Source organism: Pleurodeles waltl, chromosome 10, assembly GCF_031143425.1.
Source record: "Pleurodeles waltl isolate 20211129_DDA chromosome 10, aPleWal1.hap1.20221129, whole genome shotgun sequence".
Taxonomy (NCBI): domain Eukaryota; kingdom Metazoa; phylum Chordata; class Amphibia; order Caudata; family Salamandridae; genus Pleurodeles; species Pleurodeles waltl.
Window position 1 is genome coordinate 258,231,859 of NC_090449.1, and position 24,184 is coordinate 258,256,042.

The 24,184-nt window shown below is 44.7% G+C and overlaps 1 protein-coding gene across 3 annotated transcripts in view; it reads right to left on the bottom strand.

Moving 5' to 3' along the window:
- NPRL3 (NPR3 like, GATOR1 complex subunit) overlaps positions 1-24,184 on the bottom strand; it is a 334,166-nt gene that overhangs the window by 29,793 nt on the left and 280,189 nt on the right. For all 3 annotated transcript variants that reach the window (XM_069210380.1, XM_069210379.1, XM_069210381.1), the window contains 2 exons: positions 10,904-11,093; positions 5,368-5,560 (listed from right to left, as the gene is read on the bottom strand). In XM_069210380.1, the coding sequence (XP_069066481.1) occupies positions 5,368-5,560; positions 10,904-11,093 (383 nt within the window). The remainder of the gene's footprint in view (positions 1-5,367; positions 5,561-10,903; positions 11,094-24,184) is intronic.

Sequence of the window (24,184 nt, forward strand, 5' to 3'; positions counted from 1 at the left end):
TTCCTTCTACACCATTCCCAAGCTCACCTCCAGATCCCAGAACACCATGCTCTCTCAAATGAATGCTGAACATTCTGGCTTCCTTTTATGCATCCAAATACAAAGACAATAAGCCAAATCTCTTTAGTACCTTGAGTCTGTGTCCCTTGCTTCTTGAACCGTCCACAAGTGTATTTTTTTATGGTGATTGAGTTGACATTGACTATTCCAATGGAAAGTACTTGATGGTGTGTGCTTAGAATTTCAGTTACCCCAGGCCTCACAAGACCTTCCATTCGATGTCCAGTGATCTGACATTGAGTGCTTCAGTATAGATAATCATGGAGACCGTTGCCACTTCCTTTGTCGTCAAGCGCCTCCGTGTCAGAAGCATAAAATAATTTATCACAGAAACAGTGTTTAATTTTTCTCTTTTTCTTGTTTTTTTCTTTCAAAGGCTCCATAGAGGTCAGAAAGAGTGGGTTCAAACAGAAGTGCGTGTAGCTTTTTTCTTCTGCGACACAGCATCAGAGTTTGAGGAGGCTGTGAGGCTCTAAAATATCCCGTACCTATGCATAGATGCCTTTTAAATCCTTTGGGTTGTCCTAGAATTTATTCGACAGATCGAGCGGTCCTCTGGTTTATGAATACTAGGCAGACAGAGAAGACTGCAGGAGAGAAGGTCTTTCTCTGCATGCTTACTTTTCTATGGCAGGCCCTTCCCAAATAGCTATGGCGTCGTGAGAGAAAAAACGCGTAAACTTTAAAAATCGTCTCAAAACAACTGAAAAGGCTAGCAATACCTTCAGATGCCAGGTGGTGGCAATATAAAAGGCCCTCTGACTCGACATCTAATCAGTCACAGGGAAATGGGTAGAATCTGGTGACAATCTATCTTGTGCCAGAGAGTGAAAAAGTAAACTGTAAGCCGACTAACTGCCAAAGCTGCGGCCTACCTGATAATAGTGTCATCATGGCAACTTAAAGTCACAGTTCAGCTATTCCTCTGTAAAGGAAGCTTGTCTGGAAAAATTAAGGACCTTGCTCCACATCAGTGAGAGTAGTCCTCTAAAATTTCCATTCGTTGATGATAAAGTGACACTCATGAACAAACTTGTTACTCTGCCACTGATCCTACTGCAATGACATGGTAGGGTTCACCTTTCTAGTAATGCCTCCTTTGATGGGTGGAAACAATGATTGGCTCTATTTGAGATTCTTGCCTGTGGTCTTCAGTTAAAGAAAAATATGTATTCGTGTTCTGTTCCCCTCACACCTCTTATTTATTTAAAGACAGATATTGTTCTGACTGTGGTATTAGGAGGGTAAAGGAACGATGAGAGGGTTCCCCCTGTGTCCTGGAGTGTCCTCTGCTGTTCTAGCAATGCTGCCAGTCTTGTGACCATTTAGGTTCAAAGCAGGTCTCATCAAAGTGGAGAAGTGCTCCCTTCTAAGGGATATCTCTGCTGTCTTCTGAGACCAGGGTGAAGCGTCAATAAGGTCTTGGGAAAGAGTGCCGAGTGACGACTCATAAAATGCACTTAGCCTGGAAGTGTTTTTCAGATGGTCACAAAGGTGTAGCAATCCTTGGAATGGTACCAGGAGCTTCACTATCTCTTCCAGTGCGTGAAGGATCTTTACTGTCAGTCACAATGGATAGGAAATGTGCAGTGTTGCTGTCAGCAGGCTTTAAGAGGCTAAATAGAATGCCATCCAGCCACAGCTCCCTTTAAGATCCAGCTGCAGAGAGCTTTGACGACACACTTAATATTAGCACTCACACTCTGTAAACCAGCTTGCACTGTGGACTCACATGTTACTGCTTTTCTGCAACAAATCTCACCATATATTGTATAATATGTTAATCAGTTAATCTGAATGTAACCTACCAATACATGGATAAAGGTAAGAGGGCTTACTTAGCCTATCCCGAAATCAAGCTTAATTGAGTACCAACTAGTTGAAATATAGAAGCATCTCCTAGTAATATCCAAAATGAATACATGTTAATGTATACACTATATGTAGAGCAACTCACTCATGCCATTGATTGTTGACTGATCAATGTAGGGGAGAAAAGATGAAAGAAAGACACCACAAAAAAGTGCCGTCCATGCAATAGTGTTTAATTTTCTTTTTCTTTTGTGCCCCAAAGATATGAGGTAACCGTCCTTTACAAAGTAGGTCGCACGGAAACAAGAGCAGAGGGGTATCTTGTATGAATGCATGAGATGGGAATAAGGGGTTAAAAAGAGGACAGTCAAAGACTGCCACAAGCCATCCCTGTCCAGTCCCTACTCTTCATGCCTTTTAAATTCACTGACTCCTTGTTCTTAAGGAGCGGAGTGGGGATCCAACGGGATGTGAGCGAAGGACAAAAATGCTATAATATTTGTTTCCCTGAAAATGCTAACAAACATCTGTTTCCAGGTCCATCTCTACTGCTCTTGCAAAATTAGTTGACATTATTTCCTGAATTAAGATCTTTTTCGCAAAGACTTTTTGGTGATAATTACCAAATATCCTTTCTTTGACACCATTGTATCAGTGACCAACGTAGTATATGAAATATACATGCAGATGAATGAAAACAACTGAATTCACCACCCTCACAGGTTGATACCTTAACTTTATGCTCTGAAGATAAACATTTTTAAATCTAGTCAAAACATTGGTAGAGTTTAAACACCATTATTGCTATATTGTGCACATCAGAAAATCTAATTTACTCTGATTCTGGTACTCTAAAACTTCTTATTAGACCATGGCACCGCCCGCTACCATAGACTCTACATCTGCACTCAGGCCGGCGCCTTTCAAGTTGTGGAAAGGAGATGCAGGGATTCTGTTGAGCAGATTTCCATTACAATGCTTCTGTGAGCAACCCACCAAACATCCGCCATGTCAGACAGGAGTTGCAATACTAGCACGTGGTGTGGTCAAGGAAATCTCCAGGACAGAAAGAAGAGCTGATAGCACAAAACACACACCTATAAAGCATTTGTAGTGATACATCATATATAAGAATATTACTTTAAAGTAAAAAAGGCTGATACCGGACCAATGAAACCAATGTGTTTTACGTCCCAACCTAGTGTTGGTCTTTTACTGTTCTGTGGTACCTAGTGGTAAATTGGTGTGGTAAAGTCTACAACTACATTTGATCCACTGAAAACATAAAATCACATGCAGTTGTGGAATGTGTCTTACAGAAGCATTAGCACCATTATGGGCTTTATAGGTAGATGTTTTGCTACCAGCTTGTCTGTCCATCTGCCCAATCTGGGGGTGGGATGAGTGTCCCGAAGAAAGCCTTTGCCTCCTGAATTGGCATTCTTGAAACGCTGAAACATAATGACCATCACTTAGGGTATAATTGACTCCCCTGTTGTCTTTCCTTTCTGTGTCTTCAATGAAATATTGACCTGGTCTCACACAAGGTCATTTTAAGTCACCTTTTTGTGAACCCCTCTTTCTTTCTTTTTTCTTTGAAAAAGTCATTATTGATGTGGACCATGATACTTTCACATTTAAAAATGAAATTGCATCCCTGTTATCAAATTCACCCGTCATGAACTCTCCATCGACCCCAACTTAGAAATACATGGTCAGGCAGGCTCTGAGACCTATGTCTGAGGTTATATATTGACAGGTTGCAAGTGGGTTAGCACATAGCCGGCAGACATATGCACGAACAGGAAACTCAGATCAATCCCACAGAGAGACGCAGCAACACCACAATAGTCCCAGGAGATTGGCCCCAATAAAAATCATACGCCGGTGGGGTGCACATGTTCCCAAAACACCATAAAGTCAGATGCCACATGAAGTTAGGAACACTCAGCCAATCAGAGCCCCTCACGCACAGAAACACGCAGTGATCATGCGCCCCTCAGGACAGACATCTCAACACGTTATGCACTGGCCCTCATTGTGTCCAAGCAAGGTCGAGGTCCACCTGCATTTGCTATCAGGGACCTTATTTACGACTCTAAGACAATGGGTCACATTCTTTACCTAAAAAGGAATGCTGAAATTGTTTTATGATGCTCAGAGAAATGGATAAAATACCGCTCAGATCGCATGTATTTTAAGACAGTCTTCAGACCTCGTTTCTGTAACTGTTCTACAGGCCGCAGTATTTAATTAAACCAACTGTTCCCGTTTTGCCAAATGCCTCTTGTCATTTGTTTTTTCAAGATAAATTCACATTTGAGCATTTTGGCGAGCCAGATTGGAGCTGATTGGTACCTTGGACTCGACTGGAGCCGAAGGAAGGAGACCCTGCACAATCGGATTCACATTGTTCAGATCGATTCTACTTTGAGACAGTCCTCAGTCCTTGTTTCTATATCTCTTCTCCAAGGTGAAGTGTTTAATTAAACCTGCTGTTCCTGTTTTGCCAAATGCCTCTTGTCTGTTCTTTTTTCATGGTAAATTCACATTCGAGCAACGCTATTTTGATTGGGTTGTGTGCTCTGATTTGGCCCTGAGATGTTTTGCAACAGATGGACTGACACCACACAAAACTCTTGACAGCAGTAAATACAATGCAAATCAGTGCTGTGCAAACAGCGGTATACATTTTATTATTTTAAGAGCTGAAGCGAGGATATTAACCCTCTGAACAAGTAACTTTGCAGAACCGTGAAACCCAGTTATTTGAGTTGCAAGTCTATGAGAAAGTGCTAGTGCAGACTCTAAAAACCTATGGGTGTGAGTACGCTCATCTTCATTGAACATCAAATGGGCATTGATCAGAAATCTGGGCCAATGGTTGCTATGTCAGGCTGGTGCACGTGAACACACCCAAAGAGCACCATGAGCATGGACTCCAAAATCACAGAAACTATAGCAAGTGGCACAAACGTGTTATAATAGTGTTTGGGATGGGCCTCTAGCTAGGAAAGACATGAGAGCTTGTTTTTTATTGATCATCCTCATTTCATGTCCACAATTTAGTTTTATATATATTAAAGTACTTTTCTGTTTCCCTAATAAAGTACTGACTGAAGTGGTAACCTTTTGTGTCACATTACTGTACTTTACTGTCTTCTGAATATCTAACCCTCAAGAACTCCTTGTGTAAGCTTTGGCCTGCTCTGCCTAACTATCAAGATAAATGCAAGTGCTAAAGATGAGTACTTGGCAATCCATTCGGATTTTGCTAATACTATAAGCCTAGAGCATTAGTGGTAAACAACTCCGTTTCTCACAATTGGAGCCCAGGAACCCCTAATTGCTTTTGTGCCACTCGACAAGATCTTGCAAACACCTTAGAAAAAAAAGGACTTGAAAATGACCAATTCAACTAACAAAGAGGGAATTGTTAAAAAAAATATATAATAAAAAAAAAGGTTGTCCTCTAAATATCAAGGCAGATCTCACCTTGCAAACATACGTAGATCCTCTGGATTTTGTGCTGCTGGTACGTTGAGAATCACCTCTCGCTCATGTTCGGATAGACTTGCTAGTAAGTTCTCTGTCATCCTTTTGTTCAGAGGTGAATCTCCCCCGGTTAAAAGTTCAGCACTGGAATTATCCATACTGGGGCTCGTTAAGGTCATATCATCACTGCTGGCTAGAAAGAAAACAGAAAATGTCAGTCTAATAATTGTAGAGATACTTCTATTTACACACGACGGACAATGGCACGCAGAAACCTAATTGAGGATACATACACACTTGACTAAAGACCTTTTTCGGAGAAGGAGTAGGTTAAGACATGGATGTATCAAAGCCTAAGGACGGGTTCTTTGAGAGAAATACTATTTCAATTGACACATGATTATATTCATATTGAAGCTTGGAGACAAATACGTTTTTGATCTTAGAGGTAATTTAAAGACTCTTGGCTCGCAGATAAAAATTGTGATAATGCATTTAAGGCAGTGAGCTAGAAGAAGAGCAAAAGACTACATATGGAAACTCATCAAAACAAGATAGCCAAGCAAGGCCATGCACTAGACAGAGAAATGGCATCCCAAATCAGCATGAACTACGATGATGGTCTTCCCCGATTTACATATGACACAGTTTCAAGATCGGACAAACCTAAAGGGCAATCTGGCAGGGCCACAATGGCTGGTCTGACAGGTAAGCATGTGGGGCTTTTTCTGGCTGTTCGTCGGCCTGTTTTATAGTCTGGTGGGATGATTTGTACTGCTGACTTCTCTGATATTACCACAAACATTCGATGTAGCAATATACCTCACAAAACACCTATACAGTGTGTCTTTACAAGTTCAAAACTGGCCCGATTGGGAAAGGTGGGCCACTTTTTTGGCTATCTGATTTACTAATGGGGAGCACTTTTATTTTGGAACCTGGGCCTATTTTTGACAGTACACTGCATAGAAGCCAGGATCTAGACTTAGTCAAGAGTCCCATTTCTATGGGGTTTGAGGCATACTTATAGATTCTTGCTAAATTGAAGACCAATTCTTCATATAAACCACGGAAGCCATAGTTTTGTTTTACAAAAGCAGAACAATAACTTACACAGAGGATACAGATGGATGTTGTTTTGCCCAATGATTACGCTGTTTGATTTCAAACCTGTTTGATTATCTCCCCTCCTGTTAAGAGCATGGAGTGAGATACCCATGGTTAGTGTGTGGTTTTAGTCAGGTGGATTAATCAGAGGCAAAGCACAGCTAATGGACACTGGTTCATCGTGTTCACTCATATCCCATTTTAGACGAGATTTTGGCTTTCGGGCACTTGAAAAGATTAGAGATTCTGTAGTTCTGTTGTCTGCTTAAATTAATCCTTGTGTATGATTCTTTTGGAACAGTGCTGCAAATCTTAGTGAAAGCTTTAATGCTGCAATTAATTTTCAACAAAACATTAACACCTAAATTCATTCAAGTATATTGTTGAAGTCTGCTGTTAAGAATGTTATCAATCACAACTAGGAAATAAGGGAAACATTTGCATTTAACTTAAAGGAAACTTTCATTTAGTGTGGAAGTTAAGCATCAATCAAAGAAACAAAATCTAAAAAATAAAGGGCTAGTTAACTTTAATGTATAGGTCAACGTATTTGGATTCCATGTGTGGGTCATTGAGTAGTTACCCCCATGGTCCAGAACATGGTTTATGTGTCATACTGAAAAATGCAGGCCGTTTTTCACATGAAATTAGTTTTGAATCTACATTTCTGTTGTTGCGCTTGTTCTGGGGCCCATTAAGAGAATCATGCTGGACTACCTTAGCTGTTAGAGAAGTTGCTGGACTGCATCCCACAGAAAAGAGCCTGTTGGAGAAGACCTATGGAAACTGTTGTGATGCCTTTTGGTTGCCCAGCTGCTGTAAATGCAAAGAATCATCAACAACTGACCCTTGGGAAGGATTATAGCCTGCATCTTGTTCAGTGAACCTTCTTTTGTCAATGCCACCAGGTAACATGTGTGCCCTTATTTATCTGTACAGAACCCTGAGAACCTCTTGGCTCCCATCTCCTGATCTGGAGAAGTGAGAGATGTAGTAAGGAGAAACTTCATGGAATCCCCATCCACAGACCACGAATCGGTTGAGTGGTAGAAATCCTGACCAGTCAACTGAGACTGCCCCTCAACACCAACAGCCTGTGTTCCTGGTTCTGTGGGCCCTCTGGGAAGGAAACTATTAAACTGCAATTGCAGTTTCAGAGATACTGTACTATTCATTTAAATCATCAATAGTTTCAACTTTCAAGAGCATGAGTTTCTCACCACTAAAGGCTCCTGTGAAATGAACTATCCGAGGCACTGGGCGCTGTCGCTTCATTGTTTCATCAGCTTCACTAAGTCCTGTTGGGATCTTCTGTTGATTTTGGGAAATGGGTTCAGGCAACCCATGGCTCCTGTGAGAAGTAACTCAAACCTCATAACACCTTGCAATCTCTTCAGGGGATGCACAATCTCTCAGATTAGATAAAAGCACTGTTAACATTCTCTGCAAGAAGAAGCAACTGGAGAGCGTAGTTGATGAACTCTACATAGTGAGAACTGGGCTTGAGCACTTGGCTATTGGGTCTCTCGAGGCCAGGCTACCAAAGGGAAGCAATAGAATACACCTGCGACACCAGTTTACCCTATTGGATCTTTCTGATCAGGCACTGGGAAGCCCATTCACAACTCACATGGTGACCTCTCTTCTCCATTTTCTATCTGCTGGTTCTGTGCATGATATGTGCACAGGGATAGTCTCACATGTGCAAGTACAGCCTCATATGTTAGGTACAAGCACATATGCAGCATATGCACAGATGCAGCCATATATGCCAGACTGAGCAAAAGACGTCGGAAGCAGTCTCATATGCTTAGGTGAAACTATCACCTGCGAGGTACAGTCTCACATACTCAGGTATACCCACATTACTCAACCCTCCTCATTGAAAAATATTCCTTTCAACCACACTGCACAAGATGCAACTTCTGTCCCCCTCCAGCCACACTACTACTTCCATCTGCAATCGGAATACTCCAAACCCTACTCTTCCATGGGTTTTCCAATGCTTCAATCCCTAGCTTTAAGGTACAATTGCACTCTATTTGGATTCCCAGCCCTGGACACCTAACAGACTCCTTTACATTCACTATTGGCACAAATCCACTGACTGCCTCCATATCCACTGGGTCATAACTTTAGAAAATCCATATAATTAATGATACAATCATACTTTATGCTCACAGAGGCACAGCTTCTTTCTCCATCCCACGCCGAGAAGTAAAACACAGTATAGGCACAAAATTATCAGGTGCAGTACAGGGCTTTCTCTGGGAGTCTGGAGGTCTTTTGATATTTGGCACGCCACATTCCCATAATGGGTGTACCCTGGCCACTAGAGAATTCTGTCTGTACTCACAGTCACTGCGACAGGCTGAGGTTCACTGTTTACATTCATTGCATTCTGTCAAATCTGATGTGGCAGTGGTGGGGGGCTGGGCAGCACTTAATGTAAAAATAAGGTCCTGTAACCTCAACACCTGGATTGCCTCTTCTGAACCTGCTACCCATTCTAATTTACATCTGTTCTTTAATGTTTCAGGATGAATTAGACAGTCTCTTATTACAACAGCCAGGAGACTCCTATCACACACTGGAGAGCATTGCCCACTGAGGAGAGTGGTCTGTACACAGAGTTTGCACTAGATACCAATCCCTCATCAGTAGAAGGATAGTAGTATGGACCAGTCTCCGGGAGCTTCTACCCACAAAATCCACAGGGCTTTAACAAGGACTATGGAGTAGATCTCTGGCTACAAGTGCTGCAAATGAGTGTCAAGTTGTTCTGGAAAATTATAATGCGAGAGGAAACAGTCAGACTGATGTTTCCGTTGTAGAGCACCACACAATCGTATGCCTGCCTCCATATTTTACTCAGCTACCCTCAGTTACTTTATCTTATTTCCTCTGTCATCTATTCACAACGCCCAGGGAGATGTGGTACCAAGCATAAAGAACTACTCTAGGAAAGATATTTTCATATCTATGTCCAGCTCTAGAATAGTTGTAGAAAAGGTATTTGTGGCAACTCTGAATTCTCCCTCTCCTTAACCCTGGGACACACAACAGTAGTGGCCTCCATCCAAACATGCACAGCTCTGCGGAAAAGACATCAAAATCGAATTGCTTCATACATTACAGAAAGAAATCTCCCTGAACTGAAGACTCTCCAAGCTGAAGAGAAACAAAATAGGATGGATTGTGTTGTGATCGTAAGCAAGGCCGTTCATTCACCAAGAATGAAGGGGTTAATGGTGACCACACAATTTTGGATCTCCAATGACTATTTGTTATACTTTAACCTCTAAACTACTTCTAATTTGCTGCTCTGGGGCTAAGAGTGAAAACTATGGAAAGTGAAGAGAAGCCTTCTTTATGTCCTTTATGTGCCACTGCTTTCATGACCCTAGACAGCAGAGCTAAGTAGCAAGGGCAGCTCCAGGGAAATCAAAGGTTAACTCAGGAGTAGCAACTGCTACCTATTATTTATGCCACAGAAGCAAAGGAATGGGGAAACGGAAGCATGGGTGTGACCCACTGTATCACATAGCCTCATGTTTTCAACTGCCAACGCATGGATCATGGTCTCAGCACAAGACGCCATCTGGATCGCCAAGAGCTAAGGAGAAAATGTGCAATTCTTTGCAATACATACAAGCCTGTCTCTGATTTCCATAATACGGATGAGTTGTGGCATCTCTAGTCACCTGTAACATGAAAATGACGTAGCTGCACAACTTAAGTCATTACAGTTGAATTCTAATATCACACTGCTTGCTGTCAGAGCCAGCAAACTGGGTAAAAGGCACGTCACACAGCATATATACAGCCACAGTTTAAACAAGAAAAACAGAAACTGACTCTTCCTTATTCTGATATGTTATCTTCTAAAAGGAAATCGTGATCTACAGAAAGGCGATATTTATGAGAACATGTTTACTTTTTCCATGCTATGGGTCATTACAACAAAGATAAGTCTGCGTGTTTCTACAGAATCCGAGCCGTAGCACTTTTTAGCCTGAGTTAAATTAACTCAGGATAAAATAATTATTAACTGATTTTGCGGTACCTAACATTGCAATACAAAGTATGTTTTTGTTCCTCATGGCTGCAATGAACATGGAAGGCCAAGACACCAAGGATTAAAGGAGATTGTTAGAACGGTGTTGTAGGGACCATGCATTATAAGAAATAAATTACCCTCTGCCATATAATAAAGGGTATTACGAGCCACCATTACCTTATAAAGGAACTCCTTGGTGACTTGAGATTTCCTTATAATGTATGGCTTGGGTTCTTTTTCCATATATAACAATCATTAAGACAAATTATGTCCCAATCTTTACATATATAAACAATTATTAGCAAAATGCCACACAATGATGTAAAATAGTTCTCTAGACAGAGGGAAATAAAATAAAGCACTTCTTACTTGGTGACCCAAAGCTAAGAGCATTGGGGGTGCTTAAACTTCTCCCTCCAACTCGGGCAGCAAATGGCATGCCGTCTTCCCTAGGAAGGGCGTCCTCCTCATTTGGAGGCACCATGAGGCATGCATATGTGTGGAGCTGGATAAGCAGTCTATGTTGAAGCATCCAAATCACCATCTGTATGAGCTGAGGCTGGAAGACAAGTACAAAACAAGTTGATATATGTGTTTATTTTGCATAAACTGTGCAATATGCTGAACTGCAAGAGCATAATCGAATTTTAAATAAAAATATATGTGAAGTGTTAGTGGCTGCAAATCACGTTTATTAGAAGGCTGTAAACCATATTAATTAAAAAATCCAACTACAATTCACAATGGCACGAAATATTTCAATCATTGTGTCCCGTTCACATTGCTCTCATCAATGTACGGAAACATAGTTTTATCTATGCATTCCTAATTGTTTGCATAGGGTACATGAGGTCCTCAAACATAACTGATTCCTCTAACTTCCTAAATAACTTAGAATTCTGTCTGCTGGAGAAACCAAGGTGAGGTGACAAAACAACGTGAGGGGAGAGCTAAGGAGCAGAAGATCAGCTTGTGGGGGAAAGTCAACATTTGAAGGAACACAGCAAATAGAAGTACGTCTGTATTAACAGAGGGTGTCTACCTTTCTTGAAGGCAGATGGTACCGTGGGAAAGAGTAAGTACAGGGTCTGTAGGTGAATAAAATGTTTTTCTTCTGAAGGGACCACCATCTGTAATTAAGATTGTTGCGAGTTAGTCTGCACTACGTAGGAGATCCACTTCCTCCAAAAGATTTTCAAGTGGATCCCCTCTGACACGAGGAAGACAGTCACCCACGTACTTGTCACTAGCAAGCTGGACTACGACAATGCACTCTATGCCGGCATCACCAAGAAACTACAAACAAGACTACAAGAGTCCAGAATGCAGCAGCCAGACTCATCCTGGACATCCCCTGACATAGCCACATCTCCTACCACCTCGGAAGCCTGCACTGGCTCACAGTCAACAAGCGCATCACATACCAACTCCTGATCCACACCTATAAGGCACTACACAATATGTGGCATACCTCAACCATTACCCCGCCTTCTACGGACCCAAGAGATATCTCCACTCTTCCTAGCTCACCCTCGCATCCGTTAATAGATCCAGAAAAGCACAGCGGGAGGAAGATCCTTTACCTACCTCGCACCCTGAACATGGAATATGCTATCTCTCAAACTCTGGCAGGCCAAATCACTGGAGCAGCTCAGGAAGGACCCCAAGCCCTGGCTCTTCAATTGAGCAGCACGCCCACAATAGCGCATTGAGACCCTAGGGGTGATTGGCCGCGCTTTAGGAATCACTGATTGATTTATTGATTGCTGTTTGTTCATATTTGTAAGGGATGCATATCAACTGGAAGCTATCCTTGCACCCTAAGAGGGGCTGAGTAGGCTGCCTAAGAGGAGCCTTAATGATACGATTATATGTCTTACATGTATTCATAAATTGACTAATCCACCCTCTGCAATGAGTGCAGAATTAGTCAGTAAACAGCCAATAGTTAAGGAAATAGGTTTGGCTTTCATGTGCAAATGCATGAAAACACAAGCTTAATAAATGCTGTTTACAGGTGTTACATACACAAATGCTGTTTATCTCATTAAAGCCTTCATATAGGCATTGGCAATGATGGGGAAAAGATAGGAAAACCTATTGATTTCTGTATTAAAACGTACATGTAATGAAAAATTGAATGTTACAAACACCATGATAATTGAGTATACACAAACAGCATTTTCTTTGAGTATACTTTCGAGATGTGAAATGGTCTCTCATGCATTCTAATGGAAGCACACCCTGGAAGACAGAATGATGCACCAAACTGCCAATAGCAAGAGATGTGAAGTAATACTCCTCTGGGTGCAGCCAAAACACCCTCAATATGTAATTTTAAACACTTAAACATTACGTCCGCAGACAGCTTTGTTGTCAAGCCAATAATAACCATCTGTTTGTGAAACGCTGGGCCTGATCTAGATGAAGAGTATATTGCAGAATGTTCTATGAAACGGGCAGATTTACCTATATCTGCCCAATATAAATTAGATAGATGGTGGTTTTCCTGCAGATGGCAACTCCTCTAGCTCTGCATTCTCCCCCAAAGTGCAGAGGCAAGGCAACGGAAAATTTTGTGAATCAACTACCTGGTTATTAGTGGATGATCCCCAACTATGTCTTGCAGTTACCCAGTGAAATATGGCAACAGAAAAGGGTATGGAGTCTCATGGAAAAGTAAGTAAGGTGTTTGTAACATGCTGGAACACACTGCCCTGAACGGTAGGGAGATTATAGATACGTGGCTGGGCACAACAATGCACACCCTGTTTTTGGAGGTACCGTTCTGGTGCCCACTGCTGCTGCCTGCCTGAAATTCTACCAGCGAAGAGGTTTTCTACCAAAGATTTGACCTTCACGTTAGCTCATTCAATGTAAAAATGCAACAGTGGCAGATAAGCTCTGCTGTACCAATGCACAGCTCTGAATATCGATTTTTCAAAACCACAAATGGATGATCCACTTGCCAAACCCTAAACCTGGTTGTACTTCTCCCCTGGTCCACAGACAACATAGCAGGGTGGAAACCTCGTTTACTTCGCCCATCAACACTCCTGAAGTATACTCCTAGACAAGCATCCGTATACACATAGTTCAATACAGTTCTAAATATCAGTTTGACTTAGGGAACCAAGAATAGTCGCACGGATGTCAGTTGCGCAATATCATTACAAAATCCTGCTCTTCATGTTACAGGATGGGCGACCAATAAAGTACTGTAATTCTGCCATCTCCTGAAAGCACACATTCAGTTTATCTATCTATATTCTGGAAAAAATCATTGTTCTTATCTATGGTATGAGAATGCTCTGGTACTGTTTAATGTCTGCATGCTTGTCACTTTTTCATGTTGTCCACCTTTTTTTTTTTTAGATCTCTTTATTGGCATTTATATATCAGATACCACATGTGACACAGAAAGTACAATCCCAGATCACAGGATTAGATAGGGTTTCCTTTGCATACAGGAATCGCGTCCAATCAGCAAATCACCCACTGAAAACAAGGGCATGTTGCATGTGAGACAATCAGGATACTACCTCAAAGCACTGTAGTGCATCCAATCCAGCAGAGGAGTGGTCATGATGTCCAGAGTGTAATGAAAATAAGCCAACTAGAAACAAATAAAGTCTCATCTGCTGATGTCGCCCCGGGCAACTCCCGGAGGGTGGAGGTAGGGGGAGCAAAATGCGTTCTCACACTACCCCGTCAAGGAGCAGCGTATATCCTCATTCTGATCCGTCATGCATTTGTGCAAGTCTGTGGTCCTGAGGACCCAAGGCCCCTACCATGACCCCAGGCAGAGAAACTCCAAAATCAACACCTAGGTAGGGAGTTCGTGCAGCCTATCAAACAGTTTAAGCACATAAGTGTTCCAGAGCGTGGCAGCACCACCACCCCACAGTTGGGTCATGGTGTCCGCCTCTGCTCGGGCCCATTCATGAATCATTCAGGGCCAACACTGGCCAACTCGGGCCAACAGCGTGGAGGGGAGGGAATACAACCCTTCATAATATCTTGTAAAGATTTTATTAATGTCCACCAGTGTATTCAGCACACAACCTGTGCTATCCCGAATGGCACTGATCACGATCCAAGGGCCCTCAGACAGCAAAAACCATTCCAGCGTGCGACCTGGCTTATTGTAGGTGGATGCTGGGCCTTCTAAGCCACAGCGGTTAGATAGAACTAAGGCTAGATCCACTAGCTTTAAATAGTGTACATTATGCATGGTGCTTTTCGTAATCCCCAGAAGACAAAGGAGGGGATCTAATGGTAACTGTATATCCATTGCCGTTGATACCTGTTCCAACACCTGAGCCCAAACATACAAAAATGGAGGGCATTCCAACACTATATGCATAAATGTGGAGCCTGCAAATCCACAGTGAGGGCAGACTGGACACACCCCCGGCATAATTTTATGGAGGCAATGGGGAGTGACGTAAGTTTGATGAAGATAACTGAATTGTGTAAATTTCAGGCGGGCGAGGCGGGAAATGCATTTCACCTGCTCCAGAGCCATAGTCCACTGCTTGGTCTTCAAAACTGTACCTAGGCATTCACCCCATTTGGGCTGATCACGGATCAGCAGAGCTACACGGCCCAATAGTAGTGCAGCGTAGAATGCTGACACTGCCCGGCAGCCCTGACTGTGTTAAGAAGCACTGCAGCCCCTAGTGTAGGGGCGGCTTAATTTGCCCCAGGGATCATACACTCCCGATCTGAGCCATGATGGAATTATAAGTCAGAAAGGAGACAAGATTCAACCCATAGAGTTCCCTTTGGCCAAAGAAGGAGAGCAGTACACCCTCACTATGTAAATACCCTAGTTTGGTAATCCCCGCATCGCACCATTGGGAGGGGTCATGAGCAGTAATCAATGTTTTAAGAGCAGGTAGGCTCCAAAGGGGCAACTGCAGTGCATATGGTGTCAGCGTGCAGTGGGACTGCATTTAGCAAATGAGGCCTGACTCCAGAAAAGTATAAGAGCCTTGGGAGAACAAGCAGTTTCGCTATAGACGCTCTACCCATTGATAAGAGGGGCAGCCATATATAAAATGTGAGGGATTGATGGGGTGAAGGCATGGTCTTACAATAGTTGCCATTAAGGAAGTCCTTGTCCGTATGATCTAAATTTACTCCTAGGTAAGGTTTCGAAGCTCCAAGGGAGCCACTTCCTCACAGATGGCACACGCCGCTCAGGTTCGACCCAACCTAACCCAAAAATGCAGGACTTACTCCAGTTAACCCAGAGACCTGTCATATCACCAAGAGATCTAGCAGGTCATAAAGGGCCAGAAGGGTAATTGCATGGTCTTCTAGGTTGACAAAAACATAATCCGCGTACAGAGACAAGGTGTGCCAGTCCAACTCAACCTTAACACCCCATGTCGGGCCCATGGTATGCAACTGAACAGGCAGCGGCTCCGTAGCTACTGCAAAAAGCACTGGGGATAGGGAACACCCCTGTCTGGTTCCCTTTCCAATGGAAAAAGAGCACAATATCTGGCAGCCAGTACGGACCCTTGCCAGTGGGGCAGCATACAATGTCTGCACCCACTGAATGAAACCAGAGCCCATGCCGAATGCCTCTAACACCTGCAGCAAATAGGACCAGCTGAGCGCGTTAAACGCTTTTATGAAATCCAGTGAAACCGCCACTAGATGATCAGCCTTCCTGGAAATAGTGTCCATAATATGGCAAAGGTGTCTACTATTAGAGGATGTTGCCCGCTGTGGCACAAACCCAAATTGGTCTGAATGGACCATGGTGCTAAGCACCAGGATCAGTCTGTTGGCTAGAATCTTGCTTAGTATTTTATAGTCAATGTTTAACATCGATAACAGGTGAAAGAGCTCACCTCAGGGGTGTTCCTGCTTGGTTTCGACAGCACTACAATGAGAGCCTTGAGGAGGGACCCGGGAAGCACGCCTGGGTTGTGCGCCTCATGGTAAATCTCCAGTAATTTAGGGGCCAGGGTTTCCCTGTCAGTGGAATAGTATTCCACAAGTAACCCAGCAGTATCAGGGGTTTTGCTGTGGGCCATCTGAGCAATAGCTAGATGGATCTCCTCTACCTGTAAGGGTTGTTCTAGTTCCATCAACTGTAACAGGGATAAGTATGGAAATACCACCCTATGAAGGTAGTCTTGAAGCTGCATCGGAAGGGGCTCCGGTGGAGGGGAATACAACCATTCGTAATTATCTTGTAAAGACTTAATTAATGTCTACTTGTATATTCAGCACACAACTCGCGCTATCATGTACAGCACTAATCAGGGTCCTAGGGCCCTCCGACTGTAACAACCGTGCCAGCGTGCCACCTGGCTTATTGCCATCAGCACGTTGTCGGGCTAGGGAAGTCTTATAGTCTAGAGCACGTAACTGCCCAACCTCCTCCTGATATTGGTGACGTAGGGCTTCAGTAAAGGGGCAGGTGGCAGGTGTTGTTACCACCTCCACCATCTGCAGACATGTCTCCATACCCAATACCACACGTGTGAGTGTTTTCCAAGCTCCCCATGTTGTACTAATTCAGTGACCTCTCATAACAACCTTTAAGACATCCCATTCAAGCCCTCTGGAGCCCACGGATCCCCTGTTGTTGGGGAAGTGCTGAGTAAGGTGTGTAGCAGTAGTGCCTCTGCACACCACATCCTGCAGCACTTCCATATGCAGTCACCGGGTCAGGATGGTGGCTTTCGCCTTCTCCTACTGGAACATGAACCGCAAGGGGTTGTGGTCTTACAAAGTCCAGCCTAAATATTCAGAACTGAAGAATAGGGGCCAGCAGTCGGCGATGCAGAAGAAATAATCGAGTCTAGTATGAAACTGGTGTCCCGGTGGAGTACTCCAGTTCCCCAGGGTGCCCCAGGCGCAACACATTGTGCACATTAATGGACCAAGACTTTTGCTGGAAATGTTTTGTGGTCTGTAGACCAGGGGTGCCCAGGAGTGGGAGAACAGAGCTATCTAAATCAGTGTTGTGTACACAATTAAAGTCACCGCCCCAAAACCCCGGAGCCTGAGGGTCAAGTATTAGAGCCGGGGAGATAGACTCTAAAAACTTGCCCTATGAGGTATTTGATGCACAAAAAGGTGCTACAAAGAAAGGGTGCACGTCCAGAGCCTCTTCTAGAATCACATATCAGCCATCTCTAGCAACCAGAAGCCTTTGTTTCACAAACGGTACCTCAGGGGCAACCCAAATCAAAAACCCTTGGAAGTAGGCTGAGCATCCTGTACCATACACTTGACCACTCCGGCGTTTATTAAATTTGTCGAGCTCCTCAATGGTCAAGTGTGTCTTTTGGAAACAAGCAAACTGAACGTGTCTGTGGCAGAGATAAGCATAAATTTTGTGTCTCACAGCTGGGATCGCCAAGCACACAGGCACTAAAACGACAGCCGTAGGCGCAGACAATACACCCACTCCACAACAGTCAAAACGGAGACAAGTTGTTGAAAAATTATGAGAAACAACTCCCCTATTCCAGGCCTGACACCTACTAGCCTCATGCCACAACACCCCAAATAATGCAACAGGCATGAGATGTATATCCACATCAAGAATGAGGCCATACGGAGAACTCTGACGGGGCGGACCAAGTGACATTTCTCATGGGATAGCAACAACATTGGCTTCCCGCTTTCCGCCACAGGCCCAGCTCTAGAATTTACAGTTACTATAAGTCTATTGTAATTGTACCTTATGCAGCTTCCTAAGTGCATGTGCCTGCTACCATGTACCCTCCCACGTCTAACAATATCAGTAGCGACTCACCACCTATGGATCTCAGGAGGTCGGGGGTCTCCTCTGGGGGGAACCCATTGGCGTCTGCAGTGATCCCTGCTAGGACACAACACGAGCCAAGGGCCCCAGTCTCCGAGTCCAGATCTGTGTCCAGTGCAAGCGTTTGGTACTGGTTGGCACCATGTGTGGAAATATCCACCACAACCCGTGCCCTTTCCAGAGTGGCTTGCTTCTCTGCGATCCTTGTGGAGAGCGGTGTCGCATAGGCTTATGCTTGGTTCTGTCCAGTTGCCTTTGCATGTCCTTGGGGGTGTCCGGATTCTCAGGTATCCCTTTAGTGAGAAGCCACTGCCAGGCCTCTTATGGCAACGTGAAGAAATGCATGGTGTCAGCATCCACTACCCACAGATGGGCCCGAAACAATAAAGCATAGGAGAGGTTCAGGTTGCGGAGCTGAGCCATGACCACCGTAAAGGTATTGCTTAGTTTCTGGACCTCTGCTGTGTAGTCTGGGTATGCTGTGATACTGTTAGTCCCTTTGAAAGGCCAGGGGCCCTTGGCTCTAGATAACCGCAGTATCAGATCTCAGTCCCAAAAAATTAAGTGAGCGTACTATAATTGGGTGAGGAAGGAGCCTCCGGCATCAGGGATAGCCTGGGACCCTGTGCTCTCTTTCAAAGGAGAAAGATTTTAGAACTTTACTGATTAAAACTGTGTTTATCAGCCGATCTTCAACAGAGAGCTCGGTGTTTGGACCTTCGGCCTTTTCCGGGAAGCCAATGAAAGACATTATTGCAGTAAGAACGTCCCTTCACATCCATACCTCTCGCCTGGAGCACCTACACCTCAGTCCGGAAAGCTTTCAGTTGGTCCAGTACGTTCTTCATTGAAGGCATGAGAGAGGCCGGCAGGAACTCTGCCTCATCAACTCCCTCCACCAACATGACATGATCTGCCTGCATCAGGACAGTTTCAACTTGTATGGCTCCCAGTTGGGCTTCCATCGCCATCTTGGAGTCCTGTCAAACATGTTGGTGTGCTTCTCAAGTGTGTTCTCCAATTGTTTGATGGGGTCTGTTTCAGATGGCGTGGCATGGACTTTGGGGCTGGGGGCCTGGATGCTTTAGGACGAACCATGCCCAGTCCTATGGAGATAACAGGTTCCGTCACCTAGGCACTCGGGCGAATCCTACCATATAAACACCTAGCACTGGTGCCCGGCATGAGCCATCACACCACTGAACAGTCAGCAAAGAAGGCGCAATACCTGGGAGAGCCTATCAGATCCAAAGCGGAGGGCGAGAAGTGCTAGCCACCGTCCACCAAATCACGTCACATGGGGGTCAAACAGTCTAGCAGTATATACAAGTACATTTTGGCAGTCGCTCACTGGTGGCAGAACAATCTCAGCGCCTCAGGAGGGAGTTATCCTAGCGGGTGGTGGGTGGGGGGGGGCGGGGACTAAACTGGCTTGCAGTTTGCTCCATGTGGTCATAGGCCAGAGGCGATACAGTAAACTCCTGACCAACAGCCACTCTGCAGTGGGCCCACAACAAGCAATTATAAGTAGACAATCTTGGTTGTAGGGAAGCAGGAGGGGATCTCCCAGAGGTACTCGAGCACCTCTGTGGGCACTCCCACTTGACCGTAGAAAGGGCCTCTGCTACTCAGAGCAATCACCTCCCCATCTCACTGTCACATCAGGGCACCGGCACGGTAGTCAGGTCTGGCTATTTCTATTCAGCCTCACCTGGCAGCCCAGGTACGTAGTGCATCAAAGCAGGAGGCCTTCGACACTCAGGCCGTCACCTTCTCGTCATCCCTGTCACCTGGGGCAGGAGAATTCACTCCGGGGGCCCAGCTCACACCTCACCACCTCCCGACTGGCTGACTTTGTCCGGGAGGCCTGCAGGTGCCGCAAGGCCACCCCCCTTGCAGGTACAGGAGCAGAATGCTCAGCTGACACAGCGTGTCCCTCAGTCCACAGTGAGTGGTCACAGTCTTATTGAGAGTGCCTCTCAGGTGACAAGTTCCATCAGTGGTGGGGAGAATCCAGCTCGTGGCCCACAGAAGATGGTGGGATCCACAGTCACAGCATGCTCCTCTCACGCCCAACTCTCCTGATCCTCACTGCAGCTCTGTCCAGGCACCCGAGGGGGGGTCACTGCTGCTCAGTGCCATCAGGGAGGGCACTAGGGGGTGGACGAGGCCAGGATCAATGATGGTGGGCCTCTATGGCAGCGGAGCTCTTGCTCTAAGTGTCTGATCCTTGCGCCATCTGCGTTGTCCATGTTCTTAGATTATGAATTTAAATTTCCACTCCTTAAGAACTGATTTTTATGACCTTCAGGTCTATTTTCCTTTGTGACTGTAGGACGCTGGCTCTCTATATGGTGCACTAAAAAGAAGTACAACGTGCAGAGAGTCTAGTGGATCTCCAATTGGTTGACAGATTCAAAAGTAGCTAATACTAACGCTCTCTTTTGGGGTAGTGTGGTTGGCTCATCGGAGGGTAGTGCAAAGCATTTGTTGTACTCACAGAGACAATTAATGAGACGCATACTCAAAGGATAAATCCAAGACCAATTTAGTAAAACACACTTCTTTTTATGTATGTTTTGAAACCAAGAACTTCACAAAAGAATAAGTACTGCTTGTGTTAATAATTCTTACAGGTAAGTAAAGAGTTCAAACCTGTGTTCCTTTACGCATAATGCAATCCTATGGATGAAAAGTCAATAATGCCTAAAGATAAATACCGTCAGTTTCCGAGGTTCACCATCTGGATTTAAAGATGTAGGGGCCCAAGGTCCAAAGTACTATCAGCAGTTCATCAGGAGCTCCCCAAATTCCATTGTGAGCGGGGTGCTTGTGAGGTTGTACCTGGGTGTGCTACCTGGACATAGGCAGCAAAGGAGGACTTGGGGCAAGTAGGAGGGCTCCCAAAAGGGGGCTTGGATTGCAAGGGCCCTTAGAGCAAGGGAGCACAGCCATTTCATCAGGATCCGGGCAAGGTGGCTCAGATGCAGCATGATAGGATGGCTGGCCTTTGTGTACAATGGTCCTCCTTGCAGTTAGAAGCCAACAGCTGACAGGGGAAAAATCAAGACTGCAGAGCCACTCTCAAAGTGGTTCTCAGTGATGCTGACGCCCATCGACGCCTGCTTGGTCCTGGTACAGTGGAAATCCGGAATGGACTCTCACTGTTGGTGCAGGACATCCCATACCACAGGGACTGGTGCTGCATGACTTGTGTTGGTGCTGGTGTTGTCACACTAGGTGGGGAGACAATCCTGGTTTTCTAGAGCACGGGTACCTCCTTCTGGTCATCTGCAGTGCTGGCCGGGGCTGAGGAGTTGCAAGGCGGTGGACCGGACTCTGCTTTTCGGTGCCTACAGGCTGCAGGGAAGTAGCTCCTCTACTCCAAGGGAGACTGGCAGCAATTTTCAAGGTTCTGGCAGGCTATCTGAGGCTTTGGTGGTTCCCCAGCTTGCAGGACGAGTCACTCTGATGCGACTGTTGAGAGTTGAGAGCAGGCAGGGTTTTGCACCAAAAGTTCACAGCTCTTCTGCTGTTCTCGCCAGGTAGTGACTCTTCTTTGTCCTTCTTCTCTTGATAGTTGAATCTGAGTTCTCAGGTTCAGGGGTGCCACCTAAATACTAACTTTAGGGGTGTTACAAGGAGTGCCAGGTAGTAGCCAATGGTTTGCTTACCTTTAAGGTGACTACACTCTCTATATGACCACTTCTGCTGGAAAGTAGGAGGAATCTGATAAGTGGTGTCCACATCAGCGGGTCCACCTTAGGGAGGGACTGGCATGATGTGGGCACACCTCCTAATCCTACTTGTTTTACCACCAAGAAGTGGGGTCAGGACAAGGGGGTGGTCTTCTCTGCCATCTGGAGAGACCTGAGTCACATAAGAAAGGCAGCTGGTCCTTTGAATCTTCCCACCCTGGAATGTCCATCCTGCCTGGATGAGGTGATTACACCTCTGCCCAGAGCAGGCTTTTGCTCCTGGCCTCGGAGAACGCTGGCTGTCACCTCAGAAGGGCAGAAATCTGCCTAAGGTGGCGGTGCTGGATTAGACAAGTCAGTCAATACACTAGCAGTTGGGTAGGCCTCTAAGGTGCCCTCTGGATGCATGTATTAATAACTCCATCACTGAATTCAGTAAGGGTTTGTTAATACGAGATGTTTGATACCAAACATCCCTATGTTCAGAGAAGCCATCATGTAGCTGGGGAACTCATATTGATCGGTGTCCAGCGTATTTTTTTATCTAACATGGCTCCCCTGCCCACTTACTATGTCTAAGAATTGACAAAGACATAGCAGGGACATATCTGCTCATGTAGAAATGTTCTCACATGTGATATAATGCACCCGCCCGTAGGGCTGTAGCCCTTCTGTGGAAGCGACTTACAAATCTCACATGCAGCGGTAGAGGACCTGGCACATAGGAATGTGTGACAGGTCATGTTTTCACTTTTGCCTACACCAAGAGACGCAGCCTGCGATGGCAGCACCGTGTGCGATTGGATGAGAGGTCCCGGACGATGGCACAACCCGTGTTGCAGCCCTTAGAGACCTTCTTTAGTATCCACGGTCCTAAGTACTAGGGGTACCATTTATTAGGGACTTACAGAGGTTTCTAAAGGTTGTGCCAATTTGGAGAAAGAACTATACAACTTAGAGAAAGAGATCTGGCACTTGGGACGTCGTTAGCAGGCACCCAGCGCACTTTCAGTCAAAATCACATCCGATACCAGGGGAAATGTGGGGGCTAACCATGCCAAAAAGGGTGCTTTCCTGCATTTATCCACACTCTCTTGCACCTTATAAAGCACAAAATGTTAAGATATACCAATCTCTATCACTTGATGTGGCCAGTAAGTGACAAAAACAGCTGGTATGAGTGAAAACGATGGGACCTTCATACACTCTAGATCATTGAGACCTCTTAAAGAAAAGGAAATTTACAAAGTGATCAACATAGACTGAAGCCTGATGAACAAAATGAGAACGACTAACATCCACTCAACAGTTCTACATTCAGACACCCAGTAAACCACATTACATATAGGTGTTGTATAAAAATTGTTCAAGAACATGGCAAAAATTGCCTTTTATTAGGCTGCCTACTCAGTGGAATTTGTTAAGAGAAACTATCAGTATCTACTTTGTGGTTGGGATATAGAAAAGGGAGAATTCTGCCCCTGAACGCCTATAAGCTTTAGAGTTTGACCTCCACGTGCCTCCAAAGAGTGCAAAACACAGTCCCGCAAGACGTGGCTACCTGCAGCTACTCTGCCTCCTGCAGTAGGCCAATCACAATGTCCCTAAAACAGGGACCCATTCTCATTGTTATCTCAGGAACCTGATAGAGCTCCCTATCAATGAAATGGAGTAAGTCTCTGTGTTGGGACCATTTTAATAGGTGGCTGACAGTCAATTTGTACAGCTCTATCAACGACTTACCTCTTCTCACACATGAGTCGGAAATATTACAAAGAACAATGAACTGGTGAGGATAACTAACAGCTGTTTGCATTTTTGTTTTTCAGTGCACTTAATGCTGAGGTGGTTCGGAAAAGAGCATTTTTGCATTAAAATTTTCTTTTGCTTACTACAATGTACAAAAACAAAAAATGTCCCTTGCCTCGTCACAGGTTTTTGGAATGTTTAACTGCACTTAGTGACTTCCTGAAGATGACCACCACTCCAGATACTCATCCTCACACCTTCAATAACAATCTCATCACTTACAGTAGCTTTTATCTCCGAGTTAACAAACCCAAAGTAAGAAGAAGTTGAATGTCTAAAAAAGCCTTATCCTAACAAAGTGTCCTCTCTTGAATCATTAAACCATACTTATATGTGCCTTTCCTC